Source organism: Equus caballus, chromosome 18 (genome assembly GCF_041296265.1).
Source record: "Equus caballus isolate H_3958 breed thoroughbred chromosome 18, TB-T2T, whole genome shotgun sequence".
Lineage (NCBI taxonomy): Eukaryota > Metazoa > Chordata > Mammalia > Perissodactyla > Equidae > Equus > Equus caballus.
The window spans coordinates 39,772,862-39,796,680 of NC_091701.1; the positions used below are offsets into that span (position 1 = coordinate 39,772,862).

Sequence of the window (23,819 nt, forward strand, 5' to 3'; positions counted from 1 at the left end):
AATCAGCTGCATTTCTATATACTAACAAAGAGGAACCTAAAAAAGGAAATTTTCAAAAATTCCATTTACAACAGCACTAAAAAGAATAAAATACTTAAGAATTAATTTAACTAAGGAGGTGAAAGACACATACAATGAAAACTACAAAACATTGTTGAAAGAAATAAAGAAGACACAAATAAATGGAAATACATCCTTCATTCAGGGATTGGAGGACTTAACATTGTTAAGATGTCAATACTACTCAAAGCGATCTACAGATTTAATTCAAACCCTATAAAATTTCTGCGTTTTTTGCAGAAGGACAAATCTATCCTAAAATATGTATGAATCTCAAAGGACCCCAAATAGCCAAAACAATCTCAATTTTCATGCTCTACTTCAGCAGCCCAGAGTATTGCTGGTTTGGATCCTGGATGCGGACCTAGCACCACTCATCAAGCCATGCTGAGGTGGCATCCCACATAGCAGAATTAGAAGGATCTACAGCTAGAAAAGACAACTATGTACTGGGGGGCTTTGGGGAGAAGAAGAAGGAAAAAGAAGTGATTAAATAAAGCAACCTCAAAAAGGAAGAACAAAGTTGGAGGACTCACACTTCCTCGTTTCAAAATGTATTACAAAGCTACCTTAATCAAAACAGTGTGGTACTGGCATAAAGACAGACATATAGACCAATGAAATAGAATAGAGAGTCTGGAAATAAATCTTTGCATATATGTTTAAATGACTTTGAACAAGGGTGCCAAGACCATACAATGGGGAAAGAATTGTCTTTTCAACAAATGGTGCTGGGAAAACTAATACTCTCATTCAAAAGAATAAAGTTGGACCCTTACCTTATACCATATACAAAAATTAACTTAAACTGGATCAAAGACATAAACATAGGTGCTAAAACTATGAAACTCTTAGAAGAAAACTGGTGAAAACCTCATGATGTTTGATTTAACAATGACTTCTTGGATATGACATAAAAAGCATAGGAAACAAAAGAAAAAAACAGATAAATTGGACTTCATCAAAATTAAAAACTTTCATGCACCCAAAGACACTATTAACAGAGTGAAATGCCACCCCACAGAATGGGAGAAAATATTTGCAAATCATATATCTGATAAGGGATTAATATGTAGAATATATAAGGATCTTCTACAACTAAACAACAACAAACAAATAACCCAGTTCAAAAATGGGCAAAAGACTTGAATAGACATTTCTCCAAAGAAGATATACAAATGGCCAATAAGCACACAAAAAGATGCTCAACATCACTAACTATCAGGGAGATGCAAGTCAAAACCACAATGAGATACCAATTCACATCCATTAGGATGATTATTTTTAAAAAAACAGAAAATTATAAGTGTTGGAGAGGATGTAGAGAAAGTGGAACCCTTGTGCATTGCTGTTGGAACATAAAATTGTGCAGCTGCGGTGGAAAACAGCATGGCAGTTCCGAGAAATGAGTCATTAGGTGATTTCGTCATTGTGCAAACATCATAGAGTGTACTTACATAAACCTAGATGGCATAGCCAACTACATACCTAGGCTATATGGTACTAATCTTGTGGGATCACCATTGTATATGCAGTCCATCATTGAACAAAACATCGTTATGTATATATGTACGTGTGTGTCGTTTTGTGTGTGTGTGTGTGTGTATATATGTGTGCATGTATGTGTGTCTGTAGATATATATAGATATAGATATAAATATAGAGAGATAGATATGGGGTGTGTGTGTTTTCCAGCCATACTCATTGAAAAGACTTAGAAATGAAGATCAACCAAGGAGCAATGAGAATCCTTAACATCCAAACTTTGGTCTTGAAATATAGTTTTCCACTAAAAAGAACCAGGGCTTCTTAGAGAAAAGGCTCATTCCAGATCAGGAAAATAAATGTTCAAAATGAGCCTGGAACATCTTGTCATGCCAGATAACAAATGAGACAGATTTCCAAAGATGGCTATAATAATATCTCCCATTTCACATACTCTTCTGGAGTGTGACCTTGCCATTGCTGTACCCCATCAAGAAGTGGAGTTTATTTCTCAACCCTCTTGATTGCTTTGATGAATAGAATATGGAGGAAGAGATACCATGCTAGTTCCAGCAGTAGATGTTAACTGATCTGGCACCTTGCACCTTCTGCCTCTTAGAATGTTTGCTCTTGAAAAATTGTATCTTGAAACCCAGCCACCATTCTATGAAAAGGCCAAGCTCTACAGAGAAGTCACATGTAGGTGGTCCAGTTGGCAACTTCAGCTGAGCTCCCAGCCAACAAACAGCATCAACTGCCAGCCATGGAAGTGAGTCTTCTTGGTTATCCAGCCAAGTTGAGCCTACAGATGACCGTAGCTCCAACTAGCATTTGACTGTAAGCACCGAAAAGACCCTGTGGTAGACCAAAAAATGTTCATTTCTCTAATCCCTAGAACCTGTGAACACGTTATTTTACATGGCAAAGGGGTATTAAGGTTGTTTATGGAATTAACGTTGCTCACCAGCTGATCTTAAAATAGGAAGAACATCCTGGATTATTAGTGCGGGCCCAATTTCATCACAAGAATCCTTAACAGTGGAAGAGGGAGGCAGATGAGGAGTATGGAGTGATGCAATGTGAGAAGAACTAGACTTGCCATTGCTGGTTTTGAAGACAAAAAATGGGGCCATGGGCCAACGAATGTGGGCAGCCTCTAGCAGCTGGAAAAGGCAAGGAAACAGATTCTCTTCCACCAGAGTCCGCAGACAGGAATGCAGCCCTGTCAGCATCTTGATTTTAGCCCAACAAGACCTAATTCAGACTTACGACCTTCAGAACAATAAAATAATAAATTTGTACTGTTTAAGCCACTAAGTTTGTAGTAATTTGTTACAGGAGTAATATAAAATTAATATAAATTCCAAGCTAGAACCATACAGTAAAACTCAGTCAACACACAGAAACATGAGAGGTATTAAAACATTGCAGTCTCGAACTACCAAGTTTTGTTAAAAAGCATAGATAACTGGAATAGTAAGGACGTTATCAAGTCTACTATATTGTCTTAAAAGAACTCAGGAGCCAAACTGAAGAACTTCCATTGGGCAAGAAGATCATCTGAGCATTGATAAGGATAATACTTCAATAGATCGAAAAGTCAAATATATTTAAATTCACGACTACGTAAAGATACTACAAAACTAATCACCTTTGAAGTATGTTAGAAAACCAACTCATTATTTTGAAAACTGATTTAAGTTAAGCAAAGAAAAAGACTCACATATTTAGCTTATACCACCAAATACTAGAAGAGAGAAATTTTTCTTTATATAAGGCTTTCCAGCTAATAAAAGGAGTGATTGAGTTATGGTATTTCTACTACACAATCCATAACCAATTAATGGATCTAGGTATTGAGAATTAGTGGAAGCTAAAATTTCAGAAAATAAGTTCAAGCAGGTAATGTATGTATCCTGATGAGAGAACACAACACCACAATTAAGGCATCTTGAAAAAAAAAAGACCCTGAATCTGATAAAGCCTCTAAACTCAACTATCGCTTTACAGCAAACACAAAGACCAGAGGGCAGAGGAACAATGAAACTACACCAAGAGGGTACAGTCAGCAAAATCCAACACAGCAAATTCTGCACGTTTATTTATTCAACAAATAAACAAATAATATTTTAATAAACAAATTTCAAGGGAGGAAAAAGGATAGAGGAGGAGGCCTGTAGATCAAAAGACAGTCAAAAGATCTAATTTAAAAGCTAAAATGAAAGTACCGTGTGTAAGGATCTTCCCTTGGGTGATTTAACAACAAAGATGGAGCTGAAAGGTCCAATCCCAGGGCTCTCCAACACTTAGAGATGGATAGAAATGAAGGAGTCAGCAAAGGAGATCAAGGAGCATCTAAAGAAGCAGGAGGTAAAGCAGGTCGGTGTCGTAGAAGCCAGGAGAAGAGCATGTTCTAAATGAGGCAGATGTCACTTCAGTTACATGCTGCTAGGAAGTCAGTAAGACGAAGACTGAAAGTGGTCGCCAAGTTTGTGAGCATGGTTCCTCGGTGACCTTGCTGAGAGCAGCATCAGGGAGCATGAGGGTAAAGCTAAATCAGAGTGAATGACAGTGACTGGGAAGGGAGAAGAGGAGACATCGAACATCTATCTACAGGCAACTCTTTCCAGAAGTTTACCTGAGAAGAGGAGCAGAGAAATAGCCTGGTAGCTAGAGAAGAATGAGGGGTTAAGGGAGATTGATTTTTAAAGTGGATTTATTCAAGTATTTGTGTATGCTGAGGAAGAGCTTGAAGATACAGGAGAGAAAGAGCATATCCAAAACTAAGAAATTCTTGTGGAGTTGAGAGCATGAAACCCAAAACACACACGGAAGGATTGGTGTTTGAGAGACAGAGAGTTGCTCCTTCTGCTAGAGGAAACAGAGGGTAAGTGCAGACTTGGGTGTATTTGCAGATTTGGTAGTGGGGACAAAAAGGACTTCCCACCTTACAAGAATTACATTCTTTCCATTCAGTTTGAGATACACCCATCATCCTCAGAGATGTGGAGTTGAATCAGGCTATACCATTTATTAACCATGGGACTGAGGATAGTGGTTTCCAGTTTTTCTGGATCATTACCCATTAAGAAATACAATTTTGTTGTGACCCACTATACACATACAAATGGATAAGTGAAATCAAATTTCACAGCACAGTGCTTATAACTATTAGGTACATACTCTCTTCTTTCTTTTTTTAAGCCTACCTGACGAACTAGCCTGGCAAGAGCCTAAGTGAAGCAGAGCACAGGGCTGGGGGGAGGAAAATAAGGGGGAGCCTATCCTATGCAGGGTAAATATGACTCACAAGCAAGGACTGCCCTTGCTACCTCAGAAACTCCTGTAAATTAGACATATTAAATCAGAAACTAGCTAAAACGTTTATTTCTAATGCACTCATCCTAAGACATTATACTTTTAATAATTTGCTTTCTTAATATTCTTTTTTCAGTTTATTGGGAATTTATGGCATTGACATATAATAGTATATAAAACACTTATGTACACTTTAAAGAATAATTAGAAACATCCTATAATCACTGCCCTAGTTAGGCAATAAAGCATTTCCATTAAGTTGGAAGCCCCTGCCCCCATCTCCCTCCCTGTCCCCAAGAGGTAATCATTACCTCGATTTTAGTGTTAATCATTTTCTTGTTTTCCTCTATTGTTTCGCCTTGCATGTATGCATCCCTAAACATTATAAGTTAGTTTGGCCTATTTTTGTGCTTCAGATAAATGAAATACAACACAGTATTTATACCTTTGCTTCTAGCTCCTTTCACTAAATATTATGCCTATGTTGATTTTTTTTCACTTTCATTGCTATATGCAATTCCGTATATGAATTACCACAATTTTTATCTCCTTCCTACTGTTGATGAACATTTGGCTTGTTTTCATTTGGAATCCCACTCTATGTCTCCTTACATGAGGATGCAGGGGCTTCTCAAGGGCATATATCTAGGAGTAGGATTGCTGGACCAAAGTGTCTGAACACTTTCAACTTTACCAAATAAGTCCAAACTTTTCCAGCTAACACTCCCACCACCAGTGAGTGCTTCCCATTGTTCTGTATCATCATTACTTGGTATTTTTAGATTTCTTGGTATGGTTGCCAATCTGGTGGGTGTGTATTGATATTTCATTGGGGGTTTTAATTGGTATTTCCATCTTTTGATGTTTATTTGCCATTTGGAATTCAGATTTATTTTGTTTCCTTTGAAAAATGCTGGTCAGGACTCACTAAATTCAATGACTTACACTGAATTTAATGATTTAATGACTTACATTTTGAAAAACAACTGATCTAGGTCATATTATTTTACCTTTCAGAGCCTATTTCCTTATCTATAATAGAGGGATGACAATTTCATAAGGTTGTTATGATGGTCAAATAAGATAGTATATGTAAAGTACATACATGGCACTGAGCACACAGTTTGTGCTCATTGAATAGCTAACTATTATTAGTACTATTTTTAAAAAGAAAGAAAATCAATAAGGTTTGAGTCTGGGCATAACCAACAGCTAGGCTGCTGCCCAAATCTCAACTAATGTTTTCATCATAACCACAACTCTCTGCAGTTCTCAAATGGCAGCACTACCTCCTGCTGTGCATCATCAACTACTTGTCTTGACTGTTGGGAAAGCGTGAAAGGGATGATATTCAGTTGGAATTTGAGTGAGATCTCCTGGATATCAGTGCCGATGCTGATGTTGGGAAGGACCCGTGCACTCTGAGCAGCATCAGTGTCTTGCCACTTAGAGAGGATGTGCTCTGACAGAGCAGGATTTTCATGTCTTATGGTCTCAGGCTTCATGTCAAGTAAATTGAGAGCCCATAAAAGAGCCTGTGACCCTGGGAGACACCCTCAAGATAGATGCTAATGCTCACTACTCCCTGAATCTTGTTGAAGACTCCTTCCTCCTCTTCTGTTATGAGATATTGTGATGATGGGACAGACTGAACTGGGAGGGTATTATAATGAACTTTGGAATACAGATAAGGGGTTCTGCCCATAGAATCTTTTCTAAAGGTTTACTCTGATGAGCTGGGCTTCTTGCATTCTTTGTTCCCATCATGTTGGGAACGATCATAAAGCCAAAGATTCTATCAGTCAGACTGGTCTTTGTCTTTTTTTGCATTACTTCAGTAACTGTATGGAGACTGCAACCTCTGAGCTGGAGGTGGGTGGGAAATGGCAGGGAGCTGGAATGGAGAGACAAAGGGGGTTAATCTTCTTAACAGGAACAATGGCAACTTTCAACAACACTGAGCTGCTATTCTGATTAAATGACCACTTTTTAGAAATAGCAAAAACTTTATGCTTGAGTTTTATTTGAAACACTTTCTTTCTACAAAACTATCTAGATATTTAATAGATAACGTGGAACTGTTGATAGCATTCTAAATATTATAAATTTTAAAAGTCCTCCTAAACAACCACAAAAATACATTTTTTCTAAGCCAGAATAGATATTGCCATGCTTGAAATGCAATTTCTAGTTTCTAATTTATTCTTATGTGCTAATTTGCAAAATGAAATTGTTTGGATGATTGGTTTGCAGTAAACATGGTGTACAAAATTGGTTTCTAAATTTAGAGAAAGGTTGAGTCTCCTCTTATAATAATCAAGAAATAATAGAAGTATTAATGATAATGAAGCTTCCATAATTAAAAAGTCAAATTCTGAAATAACATGCAGAAATGAATGCTAGCAGGTAGGAGCAACAGAAATTATAATTCTCACAAATGGTTATTTTGAGCTCTTTTCATGGGATAACGCAACCTCCAAAACACTATTTACTAAATGATAATATATGTACTATACATGTCATAATTAAGTTCCACAGTCTTGGAGAATTTAGTACTATTAAATATAACAAAGATATTGAAAATAGTGCATAAAATTCTAAGACTCAAAAGAAAGGCAAAGTTGTTTTAATTGATGCTATGATTTCTATGTCAGATATTGTAAAGAATTTTAGAAAGTAGTAATTATTGTTATCCATACAAATGTAGTCAAAGAAAAAATCCTGTTTATGTATAATAGGATTTGAGGATGAGCTCTAGATTTTAAATATGGTAGACTCCATGTCCTTTCTTGGGGGTTTTTGAGGATTGATTTTTGGTAATATCTCTTTGGCGTAAAATGTTTTATGAAGTCCAGCTTCTCGAAGTGCTAACTCAAAACGAAGTCTAGGGTCAGAAATTATCTGTAGAAATAAAATACAATTTAAATAAATAGCAATTCATTGAACTAAAGTAAATTTTATCAATTAGTTCCATATTTCCCCAAGCTATATAATTTGTTTTTGCTGGGTAGATGACTAGATGACAATGAACTCTTTTTATACAGAGTCTATATTCCGGTTATTTTTACTGAAAGTGTCCAAACCTTTTTGACACTATCACTTTTCAGTATATCAGTGGTTTCCAAATAAGATGTATAGAATATTGTATACTACATTAGTCAAAATACAACACATTAAAATTATTAAAAGAGTGAAAGAAGCTTACTTTCAGTCCCATCATTGATACATTATTTATCAATAGCTGGAATTATAAAATACAGACAATCATTGGTTAAAATAAAGTAAATCTCAACTACAATCTTGTGCATCTGTCTTTAAACAGACATTTTAATTTCTCCATCATTTGGCAATATGTAAATTAAGTTTAAACACATGGTCACCACTTGAAAAACAAAATCAATAGAACTTTTCTTCCAAGGATAGATTTCTATTTCAAGCAGAACTAGAAAGAATCCCCATCAATTTGATTCTAAGTGGGAATAGACATATGAGTAGTTCAATTTCTGTTTTCATTTATAGCTGATTGGAATTTATTCCTCCTTCTATGAAAATTAAATATCAACAGACCCTGTTGGCAATGATAAGAAGGTGGCCACATATGTATTTCAGCTAATGAAGCATTTCACATGGACTTGAAGTCCCTCTAGAGGATGGGATAACACGCTGTTGAAAGCAGCCCCTCCTTCAAGGAGCTCTTAACCTAATAGAGGTAATAGGAATGTACACAGATAACTACAGTTCATGGCAACATGTGACAGATGCTCCAAGAGCAGCAGAACACAGAGGAACAGCTCCTGGTGCCAGGGAAACTCGGATGGTCTCAGGTAAGAAGGAGCCCTTGAGCTAACTGTAAGGTCCAACTTATTCTTCTGTAAAGCAGAGCGAGGAGGAAGAGAGATGGAGCAAGGAAGGAAGGCACATGCAAACTCAGAGGTGAAATAGGTCAATCTGGGATCAGGGTAGTTTGGGTAGAGTCCTGGGGAACACTGGGACTTCCAAGACTGGAACTTGAACTCCAAAGGCTTGAAGGCCAAGGAGTCTGGGGAGCTCCTGAGATTGTTTGTTTCTGCATTTAGCAGGGAAGTAACATAATCATTGTCACTTCATAAGAAAATGGATCTGATTGTAAGTTCATGGTAAATTAAGGTGGCAGGGGAAGAAGAGATGGAGGCAGGGAGAGTGGTTAGGAGTCTACCACAATTGTCTAGACATGAAGTAATAAATGCCTAAACTTGGCTGGTAGTAAGAAAGAGAGAACTGTCAGAAACACTATGAGGGAAGAATCAACAGAACTTGGCAACGGATCAGATACAGGGACTGGGGCCATGGCGCGTATGAGTCAAGAATAATAGAGATTTGTGTCTGAGAAGCAACATAGCTGAGCCTTAGCCCTAGGTTTCTGCTCTCTGCTGCTCCAATGCGGTCTCCCTTGTCACTCTCAACCACTTCCAAGGATTCAGGCCCCACGTGCATGCTGTTGGCCCCCTAATTATCTCCAGGATTCACCTCTCTTCTCAGCTCCAGGACTGTGAGGTTTAAAACGGTTTCATTATTCTAATTTTTTAAATAGATATCAAGTGAAATGGAGATCTCCCTTGCGTGCTGACCTCCACATCCCCAATCCTCCCCCCCAGAGGCAGCCAATGGGTTTCTTGTAAATGTGTACTAGACTTCTTAACCCTAAACATGACAGAAACAAAACAATTTCTCTCCCTAAGTCTGTTTTTTCTTCTTTATTCCTATATGGTTAATGGCAGCCCCACCTAATGACTATAATTTACTGAATTACTACTAGATGCCAGGAATATTCTGGGCAGTTGACATTTTTTATCCTAATCCTCACAAGAACTTTGCAAATTATTATTTTACAGATGAAGAAAAGAAGACATAAAGATGTTAATAGCTTACACAAGTTCACACAGCCTGTAAATAGTGGATGTAGATTTGAATTCAAAATGCAGGCTTTTCTCAGGATCACTTGCTACCTAGCCTAGAATTCTCCTCACTTTCATTCTCCCGTCCTCCTCTCAGCCAGAGCCATTCATGCCCCTGCCTCCACTTCTATTAGGGCTCTGCCATCTTAAAAAGATCTGGCCATACCCCACACCCCTCCTAATTTTCCATTTAGGACATTTTACTAAAACATAAATCTGGTTACATGATTGACCTGCTTCGAAGTCTTATCTCTGCTCAAAAGATAAAGGTCAAATGTCTCAGCAAGTAAGACCTACTATATTTTTCAGTCTGACCCTAGCGATGTTTTCAGTCTCATCTCCCAGCACCCACCCTTGTCAGGGACCTTACACTCAAGACACCAGAGTAAGGTGTCTTCACTAGAAAGGGCCTCTTTCCACCCTCTTCTGCTTGGTGAAACCTGTATCTCCTCAGCCCAGGTACCTGAGAGCTTTCCAGCTTTGCAGGCCCCAGCTGCCCTCCCCAATTTGGCTTCTGAAGACACCCTTGCTTCCTTATAGTTAATCCCTCTCCCTACGCCCACCCCTTTCCCCTGACCTATTTTTTTTGTTTTTAGCTTAAATTATCTGGAATGAATTTTGTTACTGCTGCCAAAAATCCTGGACAAAGAGGTAGCTTCGTTTCCTCTTTGACATGTTCTCTGAGGTTGTCAGTCACAGGTAAGCGTTCATTCCCTTCCTCATGCCTCTGCAGCCCTCACACCTCCACTGTGGAGGTGATCCCCACCCCCCCACCCCAAGGGGCATTATTCCCATACACGCTACTCTCCCTCCCAACCCAGCTCCCTGCTCACTTCCTCCAAACAGGACAAGTCTACCTTGTTCTTGTTTACAGGACAAATCTATCTTGTCTTCCACGCAGACAGGTACTATAACTGCACAGTGCCAGATGGAGTAAATGTCCCATAAATATTTCTCCAATTAATAAACAAATTGTTCATCCTTTTACTCCCTAGCAAAGTATGCAGCACACAGTAGTGGCACACGTGATTTATCTGTCAGTGGGTCAACGGATGGGGTTTTCTGCTTTTTAAATAATGAAATAAGAATTTAGCTTCTCTCCTTAGGTTTGTAAAATTAACCACCACTTTCTCCCTTAATTTCGGTGATATCCTTTCATTCATCTGTCCTTCTTTCCCAGTTCCATGCATCTATCTAAAAAATCTTTTTAAAACCCCTTCTCAGTTATAGGAACAGACTAAGATGAATCAGAAGCTCCTAGAAATGGTTAAATGACCCCTTAATACTTTTTCCACAGAAAATGTTTTATTTTATCATTAGCTCTGATGCATTATCTTCTGTTCATTTTCATTTCTGAAAGCTTCCCTCTGCTGTGTCTTATCAGAATCGTGAGTTGTTTCTTTAATAGGATTTATGTTATGAATTCAAACAAATTCTGAATATGATAGAGAAATATTTCAACAATAAAATACAACATTAATGCAGCTTTAAAGTAAAATTTTGTATAATTTTCAATGACAGATTTATAACATTTCAGACAAACTGTTCTATGGTCACCTATCAATGATTCTATAATATTAAGAATTATGCAGTAATGTGCTATCATTTAGAAGCAAAAATTATGCTAATATGCATTGTATTCAGTTGTAAGTATTGAAAATATTTATGTAACCTAAAACACTTCTACAGTTCTTCTTATCATAAGCATGGCTTTGGCATCAATCACGCTAATTCTCATTTACCTGCTGTTCATTGTATGTATTCAATGTGAAAAGTGGCCTTTGAAGAGTAAATTCTTCTTCAATTCCAATACCCATCTTTGCTTTTGATGCCATTGTATCTGACATCATTCTAACAGGGTCAAATTGAGCGACAATAGCAACCTAAAAGAAGAAAAAGCATGGCTACTTGGAACAAGATACAAGCTAAATACTTCTGGGTAACAATAATGTTTAATGTCCATTAAAGTTAAGAAATTTTATTAAACATAAAACCTAAGAACGAGGGCAGAAACAATATTAAACCAGGCCAGTCCTAGAGATCCACAAAGGAGTTAATGGTTTAGAAACAAAACATAATATTAAAAAGCCGTGATACATAATTGTTTGCTAATGATTGAATAATTACACTTATGATTAAATTTAGATAAAAATTTATCCTTCTTCGGGCCAGCCCTGCTGGCCTGGTGGTTAAGTTTGGTATGCTCTGCTTCAGCGGCTAGGGTTTGGTTCCCAGGCGCAGACCTATACCACTTGTCTGTCAGTGGCCATGCTGTGGTGGTGGCTCACATACCAAAGAGGAAGACTGGCAGCAGATATTAACCCAGGGCAAATCTTCCTCAGGAAAAAAAAATTATCTTTCTGATACAAAATCATAGGAAATCTCATACAGAAAAATCTGCATATTCAATCACTTTGAAAGTAACCAAAAGTAAAAAACATTAATTTTTAACCACTATCGATCTATGGCCATGCTAACAACCCCATGAAGCTTTCTAGAAAGCTTAATCTGATTAATCTGAATCTAGGACATATCATTTGGGGGTAAAGTTGAGTGTGTTGGCATTATTGGGTAAGGTGGGTGAATTTCCATTGTACAAGGCAACAGTCCAGGGACTGTTATAAACCATTGTTCCCCCTTCTACTGAAAAACTGCAGAGTCATTTTAACCCAAATGCCCTTGTCCTTTGTGACAAGTGAAATCATTCAAACCTGAATCCTAATGAAAAGCCACTAATTTTGTAAATTATATGCACCATTAGTAACACCTGCCTGTTAATTCCTAAAGTCAAGAATTAGCATTTAAAAAATGGCATTTTAATGCCATTTTGAAACTAGAATGACATGACTGGGGTTTGAACATACTTTAATTATTATAAGTTTCCTAGCCAAAATGTCTTATACCATAGTTCTAAACACTGGTTACAGATAAAGGGCACAGATATTTCCTCTTTCAAAGGGTTCACAGATAGAAAGAATTCTAATCATATGGACTCTGTAGTTATCAAAGTTATATTTTGAACAAGAATGTGTTTAGCAATTGTGACGTTGTTTTTTCCCCATAAAACTATGGTACATAATTATTTGCTAATGATTGAATAATTTAAGTTATGTTGATCTAGAATGACCAGGACTTATATTCCTATGCTTTGAATTTATTTCTATAATTTTATCAAAGATGATGATATAATAGTTGTATGGATTTACATTTTCTCTATATTATCTCATTTAACTAGACTTCCTTGCTTTGACTCTAGTCTGACATTTACTAGCTGTGTGACTTTGGGGAACCTCTGTGCCTCCTCAGTTTTCTCTTCTATAAAAGAGGAATATTAATAATAACCACATCATAGGGTTGTTGTAAAGATTATATGAGGTAAAACCTAACAGCATTTAGAACAGGGCTTTATACTTAGTAAATATTCAAAGACTGTGAACACACATTACTACAGACCCATGAGGCAGGTACTATTATTATTATTCCCATTTATAAGAGGAGCAAATGAAGCTCAGGGAGGTTAAGTAAAAGATTTGAGTTTCCTCTGTCAGGAAGTAGTGAACCAGGTTGTACCAGGTTTGAAGGATACCAGAGGCCAAGGTCTTATCCAAGAGTCTCTGTCTCCTCCACTGGCATAGAAGAGAAACCACACAGTCATTTCGGATCAGCTGGGAAAGGGTGTCAGTGACAACTTCAGAGCTTATGAGTTGAGCTAATCACTTGCAGGTTTAAAAACTGAAAAACGACCAAGTAAAACTGTTTTATCACATTTCCCAAGTTCTTAAATTCCTGCTCTTGCCATCTACTGTCAAGTTTCCAAACCTTTGCCTACTTTTACTAGGCAAAGCAATGGGAGGCTTTTGTTTCTCCACAAAAATTGTATTAAAAGTGGTCTCTAACATGTTTGTTGACTGTGGGATATTTCCAACCAGAGGTTCCTACCCCAAAGAGGATTATCTTGCTCAAGCCTCACCAGGTTTTTTGAGGAGAGTAAAATCCTCCTTGATGCAGAGTTTCACCACTGTAAATGGATACTATTCAGCTAATAAACTAGAGGTAATATGGATGCATTTAAATCTTGGGAGAGCTTTTTAAAAGGTGCTGATAAAGTTCTTTTAATATACTAAGAAACTGGAAATGGTTCAACATAAATCTTACTGCTCCCAGGAATGAAGATCAGTGTCCCAATTTGGAAAAGTTACATTTTATATAGCAGATGTCGTGAACTAAGCCCTAGTAATAATGTTATTAAGAGCACTTAGAGACATTTTTTTAAACCACCCATGAAAATTTCTAAATTAAAAACACCTGTTTCCTGAGGGCTTCTAGCCGCCTCTGTCTCTCTTCTTCTTCGTGTGCTTCTTGAAGGGCCACTTCTTTTTTCTCCATCAAACGCTTTTCCAATAATTCTTGTCTATATTTAACCCTTTAAAAATAATGCACAGGGAGGTTGGGAAAACATCATAATCTTGGAGATTATATAGATAGGAGCATAGGGGCAGAAGGCATCTCAGAGGTGACATCGCTGTCATGTTTTGTTTTTACGTGCTTTTGGTTGATTTCTCATGTCCAAATAATAAAAGACACTTGTATAAAATGCAATTTACAATAATTATAATAACAAACAGAGAACTGCAGGTCAGGGGGCAGGATAACATGGGGTAAAATCCAATCCATCTTTTTCTTCTTTGAACCCATTGTATTAACTCTCAAACCGTCCATCGGCTGCCACAGCTGCAGCTAAGCCACTCCAACAGATGACAGTGTCACTAGTAAGTGAGCTTTTATAGCAGACTTCTCATGAGGTTTTAACACAATTTGAGATGTTCAAAAAGCTATATTGCTGATTAAACATATATACTTTTAGAAAAAAATAGCAAATAAAACACTATAATAATATTCTCAAATTATCTCAATTACTAGAATTTAAACCAAACTTTATCCACATTGTCACTCATTTTGTCAAGAATGCCCTTTCTGGGTGTGTGTGTGTGTGTGTGTGTGTGTGTGTGTGTGAAGAAACTTTAAAAATTGCACTTTGACTGTAGATGGCAGCAAAAACATGCCTTTCCCTTAGCATTAGGTTTCCACCCCCCTTAAATCAGCAGATATCAAGACAGGGCACATTTTAATACCCCCAAGCTCATTTGGCCCTCCTCTGCTGCCTTTTTTGGGCAGCCTCCCTTATCATATTCTTGCCCAAGCAATTCCTCTATTGAATTATAGAGACGAGATTATGTTTTCCAAAAAAGTAGGCACCTGGGTTCTCAAGAGAATATGAGGCCAGTGCTTCTGTCTTCCATCAGTGACGGTTTAGATTGGACTTTCTTTATGACATTGGTCACAAATGTGTTTTGCCTTTAGCATGCACACCTGCATTTTCTTTGGCTGTGCCTTCACTAGACCATTTTTATTTCTGAATTCTGACATTTACTGAGGGGTTCGCTCTGCATTAGCTCTGTGTAAGTGCCTTACATGTTTTAGCTCATTTAGACTTCACAACAAGCCTGTGTTGGGGTACTGTTATCGATCCCATTTTAAAGATGAAGAAATGGAGGCATAGACAGGTGATGTAACTTGTCTAAGTTCTCATGCCCAGGAAGAGACAGAGCCAGAGAGCAAAGCTAGGCAGTCTGGCCCCAGGGCCCATGCCTACCCCTCACCCTCCCACACCCATGCAATAACCACTGGGCTCTTCCCTCTTCTCCCCTTGATCACTCCACTCACTTCACAGACTTATGAATACTACTGTGTGCCAAACTCTGTGCTAGATATTGTGAGCACACTGAAAAAAAGACTTTCTTTAAGAAGTCTATAGTTTAACAGAGACAAAAAGACAAGAGTAAGAAGTAAACGAGTTTTATGGTGCCTTCAGAGAGGTATAAATAAGGTCTACTGAGAATGTGCAGGAGAATGTGCAGAAAGGTGAGAGAACTACTTGCCGGGCTGTGGGAAGACTGGTAGGCCTGAGCAAGAGCTTAGGGAGGAGGCAGCATCTCAGCTGGGTCTCGAGGATTAGGTTTGGAGAGGCAAGAAGGCAGGACGGCTGAGGGGAGGCTGGCCTTCCTGGCAGAGAGAGCCAGGATGCGGTGATTCAATGGAGGCACTCACACTCAGGTTCATATAAGTGCAGGGGTGGCATCTGAGAGTGGGGGACTTCTTAAATTTTGGCCCCTGGGCACGTCGCTTGCCTCACCTAGTCACAGCCCTGAGAAGGGAAGAGTTCAGAGTGGTTAGAACAGAGTGAGTGAATTGCCGACGAGAGAGAGAGAAGCCCAGGGAAGTAGTTGCAGGCTGAGCCTGGCGGTCACACGGTCCCCTCAGGAAGATCTGCTCCTGGGGAGGAGAACTCTTTAAAACTGGGTTGCTCCTACGCCAGCCCCAGTGGCCTAGTGGTGAAGTTTGGTGCACTTTGCTTCAGCAGCCCAGGTTCTGTCCCCAGGTGCAGACGTACACCACTTGTCTATCAGTGGCCATGCTGTGATGGATGGCTCACATAGAAAATAGAGGAAGACTAGCAACAGATGTTAGTTCAGGGTAAATCTTCCTCAGCAAGAAAAAAAAAAATGAGTTGCTCCTGAGGCTCCTATTGAAGAAGAAGCACAAGGAGAGGAAAGGAGGGAAGGATACTGCAGATCTTCGTGGAAGACAAAACCCCGAATGGGATTTAGAAGGAAAATCCCAAACTCCTTTGATGGTCATGGATGTCCTCCCCATCATCTCCCATAAGAGGACTCAGTAGAGTCAGACACACAGATGAAAGAGCCCTTGGACCAGATTGCTCCCTTTTTCCCAAGCCTCTGTGTCATGGAAAGCAGTATTTCTCATTCTCTCCACTTTCGCTAAGGCATGACACAACCTCCCTAATGAGGTTCTACTCAATTTAAGCACTGAATACAAGCTAAGTGAACTACTGTGCAGGTTCAATTAAAAGATATCCTGGGATTTGACAATTACCATATGCTAATTCTCAGAACCTTTGGAAAGTTTCTCTTCCTTTGGGATATATAGGTTGCTTTGTCTGCAACAAAGTTTTGTCTGCTTTGTGGGAAAGTAATAGCTGTTCCAGTCAGGGAAGCTTGACTAGTGAGAAGGAAATTGCAAATGAGCGTAAAGCATTTGTACCTGTGTGATAAAGAAGGCTGGCTTGTGCATTTCTTTGAGACTTTCAATCATTTAACAAATATTTATTGAGCACCTGCTATGCATCAATCATTGTGCTGGAGATAAAATTTGAACACAGGAGACAAGCTCCTGTCCTCACAGAACTGACAATCTAATGGGGATACAAAGACAGGCAATTATGACATAGGGTGGCTCTTGCTTTGATGGGACAATAGGGCAGAGGCCATGGGTGAAGCACCTTTGCCAGACTTGGGACATTCAGAAGAGCACTAAAGAGGAAGTGCTCTGAATTTCAGATCCGAAAAAGGAGCAAGAATTCTCCAGAGGGAGAGAGAATAGAAAGAATGTCCCAGGCGGAAAAAAATAGCGTATGAAAACCCAGAGACGAGAGAGCCCAGTATGCTTGAAGAACTGAAAGAAACTCTATGACCAAAAATGAATAATGCAAAGTGGGGATGCCAAGAAGTGAGGCTGGAGAGGCAAGGAGGGCCAGATTGTGGAGTCTTTGCAAGCATGAAGGCCTTTGATAAGGAAAATGTGGTAATCTGAAAAATCACTCCTGTAATATGGAGGATGGATTTAAGGAGGCAAGACCAGAGGTGTCCAGATGCAAATGGATGGTTTCCTGAACTAGGGCAGAGGGAGGGGTTCCAGAAGGAGGTAAGGAGAAGACATAGATTCAAAATCTATGTAGAAAATTGAATAAATCATAATTGTTAGTTTATTTTATGGGAAGAGATATAGAGAGGAAGAAGTTAAGGCTCCTGTCTTGCATTGTGAATGATGGTGTCTCTCACTGAAACTGGCAACTTAGAAAGAGAAACAGGGAAGAGAAGGAACTAGGTTCAGTTTGGACATAGACCTGCCTTCACAAGATCTAGGCTGGAGAAATAGATGGGGAATCTTTACCAATGGCAAGGAATTGAGGCCATGGGGTAGATGATATCAATCAGGGAGAAAGTACAGAGTAAGAAGAGAAGTAGGTGGGCCTAGGATTGATTCCCAAGGAAATAATATTTAAGACAGGGACAGAAGAAGAGGAAACTATCTAGGAGGATGAGGAGAAATGGTGCCAAAGAAGCTAAGGGAAATGGGATCAGCAATGTCAAATGCTACAGAAAGATAAATTATAATCCAAAGTAATCGTTGGATTAAATAATAGGGAGTCATTGGTGATCTTGACAAGAACAGTCAGTAGAGAGGTAGCTGAAGAGAGAGTGGGGGTCAAGGAAGTAACAACGGGAGAGGAGACAACCCTTTCAGTAAGATGGATGCAAATGAGGTGGAGAGAAATGGAGTGGTGCTGGAGGAAGCATAGAGCTGATCACAGTTGCACCGGCTCCAGAGTGATAATCAATATTACTCTGACTACCCTGAGGATTTCCCTTTGGAAAATTTAAGAAAACACAGGACACATGCAAATTCTTCATTTCTACAGATGATGTGGTTTAAACTCAAATAATTCACTTCAAAAGGGGAAACTCTTGATGCCTTTCTTTTCCCTCCCTGGATAGAAAAAATGTCTTTGCCAAAAGAGAAGTGATGCAGAAACACCCCTGGGGGAAAGTCAGATACTCACATATTCATGGGGAAAGAAAACAGCAACACAGTCAAGTCAATCATTTGGAAAATATTCCACATAAATACCTTTAGCCATTTGAGGTAGCAGATTTTCTCCAAATTAAACTCTTGCTATGAAAGCCAATGTCAGGAAGTGGCTAAACTCAATAGTCTTTAAGTTGTGCTCTGAATTCACAAACAGGAATCCCAGCTTCATCTCTCAGTGTTTTACGCTGCCTGGGTCTACAAAGGTTGAAAGTGCTGTACAAGAGGCATTTTCGTCTTCTCTTGGGGGAGGAGAAGCCTTATATTGTTCAAAAGCAACAGCTGCTGCCGAATCAGGCACAGCATTAACAATAATCTGAAAAGGATTTTATTTAAGCCTCCAGGCCTGAGTGTAGTTGAAAGGACAGGCAGCTTTCATGTAGAACTGGAGAACGGATGTATCATTGGGGACTTTTTATGTGTTTACTGTACTCTAAGAGGTGAGTACACAAATGCAAATGGTTTGGAAACACCTTGAACTTTAGTTCAAATGGCCTCGCGTTGCTTCAGTGGAAATTCAGTAAGAACTGGGCAAAATATTAAGTGCAAAATCTTGACCTCCCTCCTATCTGGAACCCTGAGAAACTTCAGTCTAAAAAGAAGCTACAGCAACCATGGGGGGTAAAAAAGACTTTTGAAGATAATCGATAGCATCAGATTCTACAATTTTTTAAGAAAGCCAAGCAATAAATAAAACAGCATAAAGACGTGTCTCAATTAGGGTACTCTAACCAGTATTGAACTTTCCCCAAAACTGTGTCAGAGAAGTAATCTGCCCTACAAACTAAAGGCAGTTTACAAACAAACTTGCTACTTCGAGTTTAGGTCATGTGGCTTACTCAATATTGAACAAGAAATCTTTAAACAGGCACATGTCAAACGAAGGTGCTACTGCCAGAGGTGTTTCAGCCTTCTGGGAAATCCATTTTTGGCTCACACCTACTCAGAATGTTGTTCTTCCTCCCAGGCAGAGAGAACCCCCATTAGCTATAGAGTACTCCAACAGAGAAGAAAGTGCAGATCAAAAGACAGGCAGGCCAGGAGGCAGCACCTGGCCAAAGGTGGGGGGATGGGGGATGGGCGGGGAAAAGCAGGCCCAGAGAAAAGAAGGAGAATAACATAAGGGGTGCTCACGTCGGAGGGTATAACCCCTCTAACGATATGGAGAATGAGGCTCTACTCAATGCGGATTCTGGCTAAAAGCGCGGGCAGAGGCCAATTTCTGCACATATAATGTGAGTCCTGATACAAGGCAGTGACATCCTGGTACAGATCCGCGTGGGACTAGAACAAAGAGAATTCACAGAGAATCCGGAGAACCAGGAGGCGATGAGCCCACTCCAGCCCCAAACAGTGCCTATTCTTCCAGCTCAGAGTGCTTACTGGTTTCTTTGTGAGGTGTCAGGCCAAGTTTTTATTGGAACTCAGTTTTTTAATTGATTAATTCGATGAGTCAACATATAGTTATTTAAGCACCAACTGTGTACCAATAGTGCTCAAGATACAACAATGAAAAATAAAAACCAGACAAAAAAGATCCCCGCTCTTTTAAGTCTTCCACCATTTGTGGGTTGTTACATATAAGCATGCCTCAATTAACACTCTAATAAAATGCATAACCTTGTTCTTAATAAATTATTTTTGAACTTATCACAAAGTCCTAAATTAGAGAGCCCCATCTTAATTGCTATAGAACAATGGATCTCAACTGTGACTGTCATGAGCACCAGTGGAACTTATAAAAACTTCTATTGCCAAGGCAACATGCCAAACTAATTACATCAGAATCTGGGGGTGGGGCCCAAGCATTAGTATTTTGTTAAAAGTTCCCCCAGATGATTCTAATGTGCAGCCCAAGCTAAGAACCAACACCACCTGGCCCAGTGGTTCTCTCTACCTTGAGCTAACATCAGAATCACTTGGAGGGCTTGTTAAAGCACAGATTGGTCCATATAAATTATAGGATTCTTTTTTCTATTTTTGTGAAATATGTCAATGGGACTATAATAGGCTTGCATTGAACCTGTAGATTGCTTTAGGTGGTTTGAACATTTTAACTATGTTAATTCTTCTAATCCATGAGCACAGAATATCTTTCCATGTCTTGTGTCTTCTTCAATGTCCTTCAACAACGTTTTATAGTTTTCAGTGTACAAGTCTTTCACCTCCTTGGTTAAATTTATTCCTAAGTATTTCATACTTTTTGTTGCAATTGTATATGGGATTGTATTCTTGATTTCTCTTTCTGCTATTTCATTGTTAGTGATAGAAATGCCACTAATTTTTGTTTCTTGATTTTTGGACCCTGCAGCTTTACTGTATTTGTTTATTATTTCCAATAGTGTTTTCGGTGGAGTCTTTAGGGTTTCCTATATATAAAATCATGCCATCTGCAAGTAGTGACAGTTTTACTTCTTCCTTTTAAATTTGAACCCCTTTTCTTTTTCCTGTCTAATTTTTATGGCTAGGATTTCCAATACTGTGTTGAACAAGAGTGATGAAATTGGTCATCCTTGTCTTATTAGGCAGTACACTCTTTGACATCTGTCTTAGGAGTATCTTTTTGAATATGTCTCCTCAGGCAAGGGAAACAAAAGAAAAAATAAACAAATGGAACTATATCAAACTAAAAAGCTTCTGCATAGCAGAAGAAACCATCAACAAAACGAAAAGACAACCTACCAATTAGGAGAAGATGTTTGCAAATTATATATCTGATATCCAAAATATATAAAGAACTCATACAACTCAACAACAACAACACCAAAACGCAATTATAGAATGGGCAGAAGATCTGAACAAACATTTTTTCAAAGAAGGTATACAGATGGCCAACAGGCACACGAAAAGATGTTCAATATCACTAATTATTAGGGAAATGCTAATCAAAACCACAATGAGATATCACCTCACACCCATTAAAAAGACAAGAAATAACATTTGTTGGAGAGGATGTGAAGAAAAGGGACCCCTCCCATACACTGCTGGTGGGAACGTAAAACAGTGCAGCCACTATGGAAAACAGCATGGAGCTTCCTCAAAAAGTTACAAATAGAACTACCATATGATCTAGCTATTCCACTTCTGGGTATTTATCTAAAGAACATGAAAACACTAATTCAAAAAAATATATAAAAATATATGCACCCCTATGTTCACTGCAGCATTACTCACAGTAGCCAAGACTTGGAAACAACCTAAGTGCCCATCAACAGACGAATGGATAAAGAGATGTGGTATATGTCATACCACATACACAATACATACATACATGACAGAATACTACTCAGCTATAAAAAAAGATGAAATCTTGCCTTTTGGGATAATATAGATGGATCTTGAGGGTATTACGCTAAGAAAACTAAGTTAGATGGAAAAAGCCAAATACCATATGTTTTCACTCATATGTGGAAGACAAAACAACAAAAACAGCACCAAACAAACACATAGATATGGAGAATAGATTGGTGGTTATTGGGCGGGGGAGCGTTGGGAGGGAAGAGGGCGAAAGGGGTAAAGGGGCACATTTGAAAAATGACTGATTCAACTAGACTTTTGGTGATGAACACGATGTAGGCGATACAGAAGTGGAAATATAATGATGTACACCTGAAATTTATGTAATGTTGTAAACCAATGTTACCTCAATTGAAAAAAAAAGCACAGGTTACTTAACCACCTCCACAGTTTCGGATCCAGTAGCAGTGAGGCAGGCTCCAAAAATCTAAATTTCTAACCAGTTTCCAGGTGATGCTAATTTTGTTGTTCTGGGGACCACAGTTTGAGAACTACAGCATAGATAAATATTCAGATTAGAGGAACTCTACCTGACTATTGTTATCAAGATAAAACCAAGTAAAAATTACTTCCTAGACAGGGCTTATTTCTGTTTGCACATAGTAAACATCACAGTTACATGCCTCAGGATTGATTCAAACTAGAAATACCTACTTTGGTGCTACTGACATTCAAGAGCAGAATCTTTCAAACAGACACCGCCCCCCCCCCCAATGGCCCCAGCACACATGGACGACAGTTTCTCTCAGCGACAGTGGCCCTCTCAGGCTCAAGTCAGTATTGGTGATGGGCAGTTGCAATGATGGCTGTTACGGAACCTCTTTCTTACCCTTCAGTGGACAAAACACTGGTGTATCCTGATTACAGTTGAAAACCTCAGGCTACTGGCAATATTTAGAGGATCTATTCAGTAAAATCAAAGAAGGAAGAAATAACTTGAAAGCATTTCAGCCTTGAAAAGGAGATATGAGCCACTTCCTTTGGGAATAGTTCTTATAGCTCCAAGGGGGTGGCTATTTTATCATACTGTAAGTGAAAACACATAAATGAGAGTGAAGTACATGTCCTGTTGGTTGTAATCAGTTCCAGCCTAGCCATTTGAGTTCTCTTGAGTTGCAAGTGCAGAGATAGAAACAGTTGTGAAACAAGGACTTAAACCTGGGAGTCCAGAGCTGAAGACAGGACAAGATGTGAGGAGAGAGTTACCAGAAGATCATTGCAAATATCATATTAGCCCTTTCCCCAAATTAGTGCAGAAACTCATTTCTGCCAAAATTTATTTATCTTAGTCAGTTTGAACTATTCCTAACCTTTTCCATCTAGCTTTCAGTAATCCTTTTACATCCTCAGATATCCTTAAAATTTTCCTAGACTATCCCTTTCCAATAGCCTTTCAAAACTGGGGTGTAGACAATAAGAGATACATTGTCTATAGAGAATTGAAAACAATAATAAAAGCCTGTCTTTTTTTTAAAATCACCATGCACCAGAAAATCTAAACCAAATTAGTGATAAAATACTCCCTCCACTGGAGCCTACAGCCCATATCACTCCACTCTTAGCTGTTCCTTGCAAAAGTTTCCTTGTTTGAAAACCAGTGCTTCCCCAGTGATACTACTTCCATTGCTATCCTTTAAAATAGTTGAGGGAGGAGGTATTTTCCTGGCTCCCCAGCGACAATTCCAGAAAAGTTTTGCCCATTGACTTTGGGATTAGACTATCCTCTTGCTAATAGGGTTCTTGGACTCAACTACTGGCTGCCCAGGTCACTGCCCAACATTGCTAAGAGTTATTCAAAGTTCCACCCTTACAGTTCCTTGACGCCCAACGGCATTCACTTCTCCCCTGCTTCAACAGCCTACACCTTACACCAAACTTGGAGCTTAGCATCACCTAGAACTGTTCCCCTGCCGAAATCTTTAACTGAGGGATTCTGTTCTGATTCCAGTGTCTAGGGTCACCACATACACTGATAAAGGTTGTGAACTGCACAACTCT

At 38.9% G+C, this 23,819-nt stretch overlaps 1 protein-coding gene across 14 annotated transcripts in view; it reads right to left on the reverse strand.

Annotated features, from left to right (window-relative positions):
- Positions 1-3,221: 3,221 nt before the first annotated feature.
- Positions 3,222-23,819, reverse strand: part of CCDC148 (coiled-coil domain containing 148) — a 239,841-nt gene continuing 219,243 nt past the window's right edge. For 5 of the 14 annotated variants that reach the window (XM_070241033.1, XM_070241031.1, XM_070241032.1 and 2 more), the window contains 3 exons: positions 14,103-14,220; positions 11,540-11,680; positions 3,222-7,764 (listed from right to left, as the gene is read on the reverse strand). In XM_070241033.1, the coding sequence (XP_070097134.1) occupies positions 7,618-7,764; positions 11,540-11,680; positions 14,103-14,220 (406 nt within the window). In that variant the 3' untranslated portion in view covers positions 3,222-7,617. The remainder of the gene's footprint in view (positions 7,765-11,539; positions 11,681-14,102; positions 14,221-23,819) is intronic. The other 9 variants (XM_070241026.1, XM_023622960.2, XM_023622958.2 and 6 more) reach the window with 3 other exon arrangements.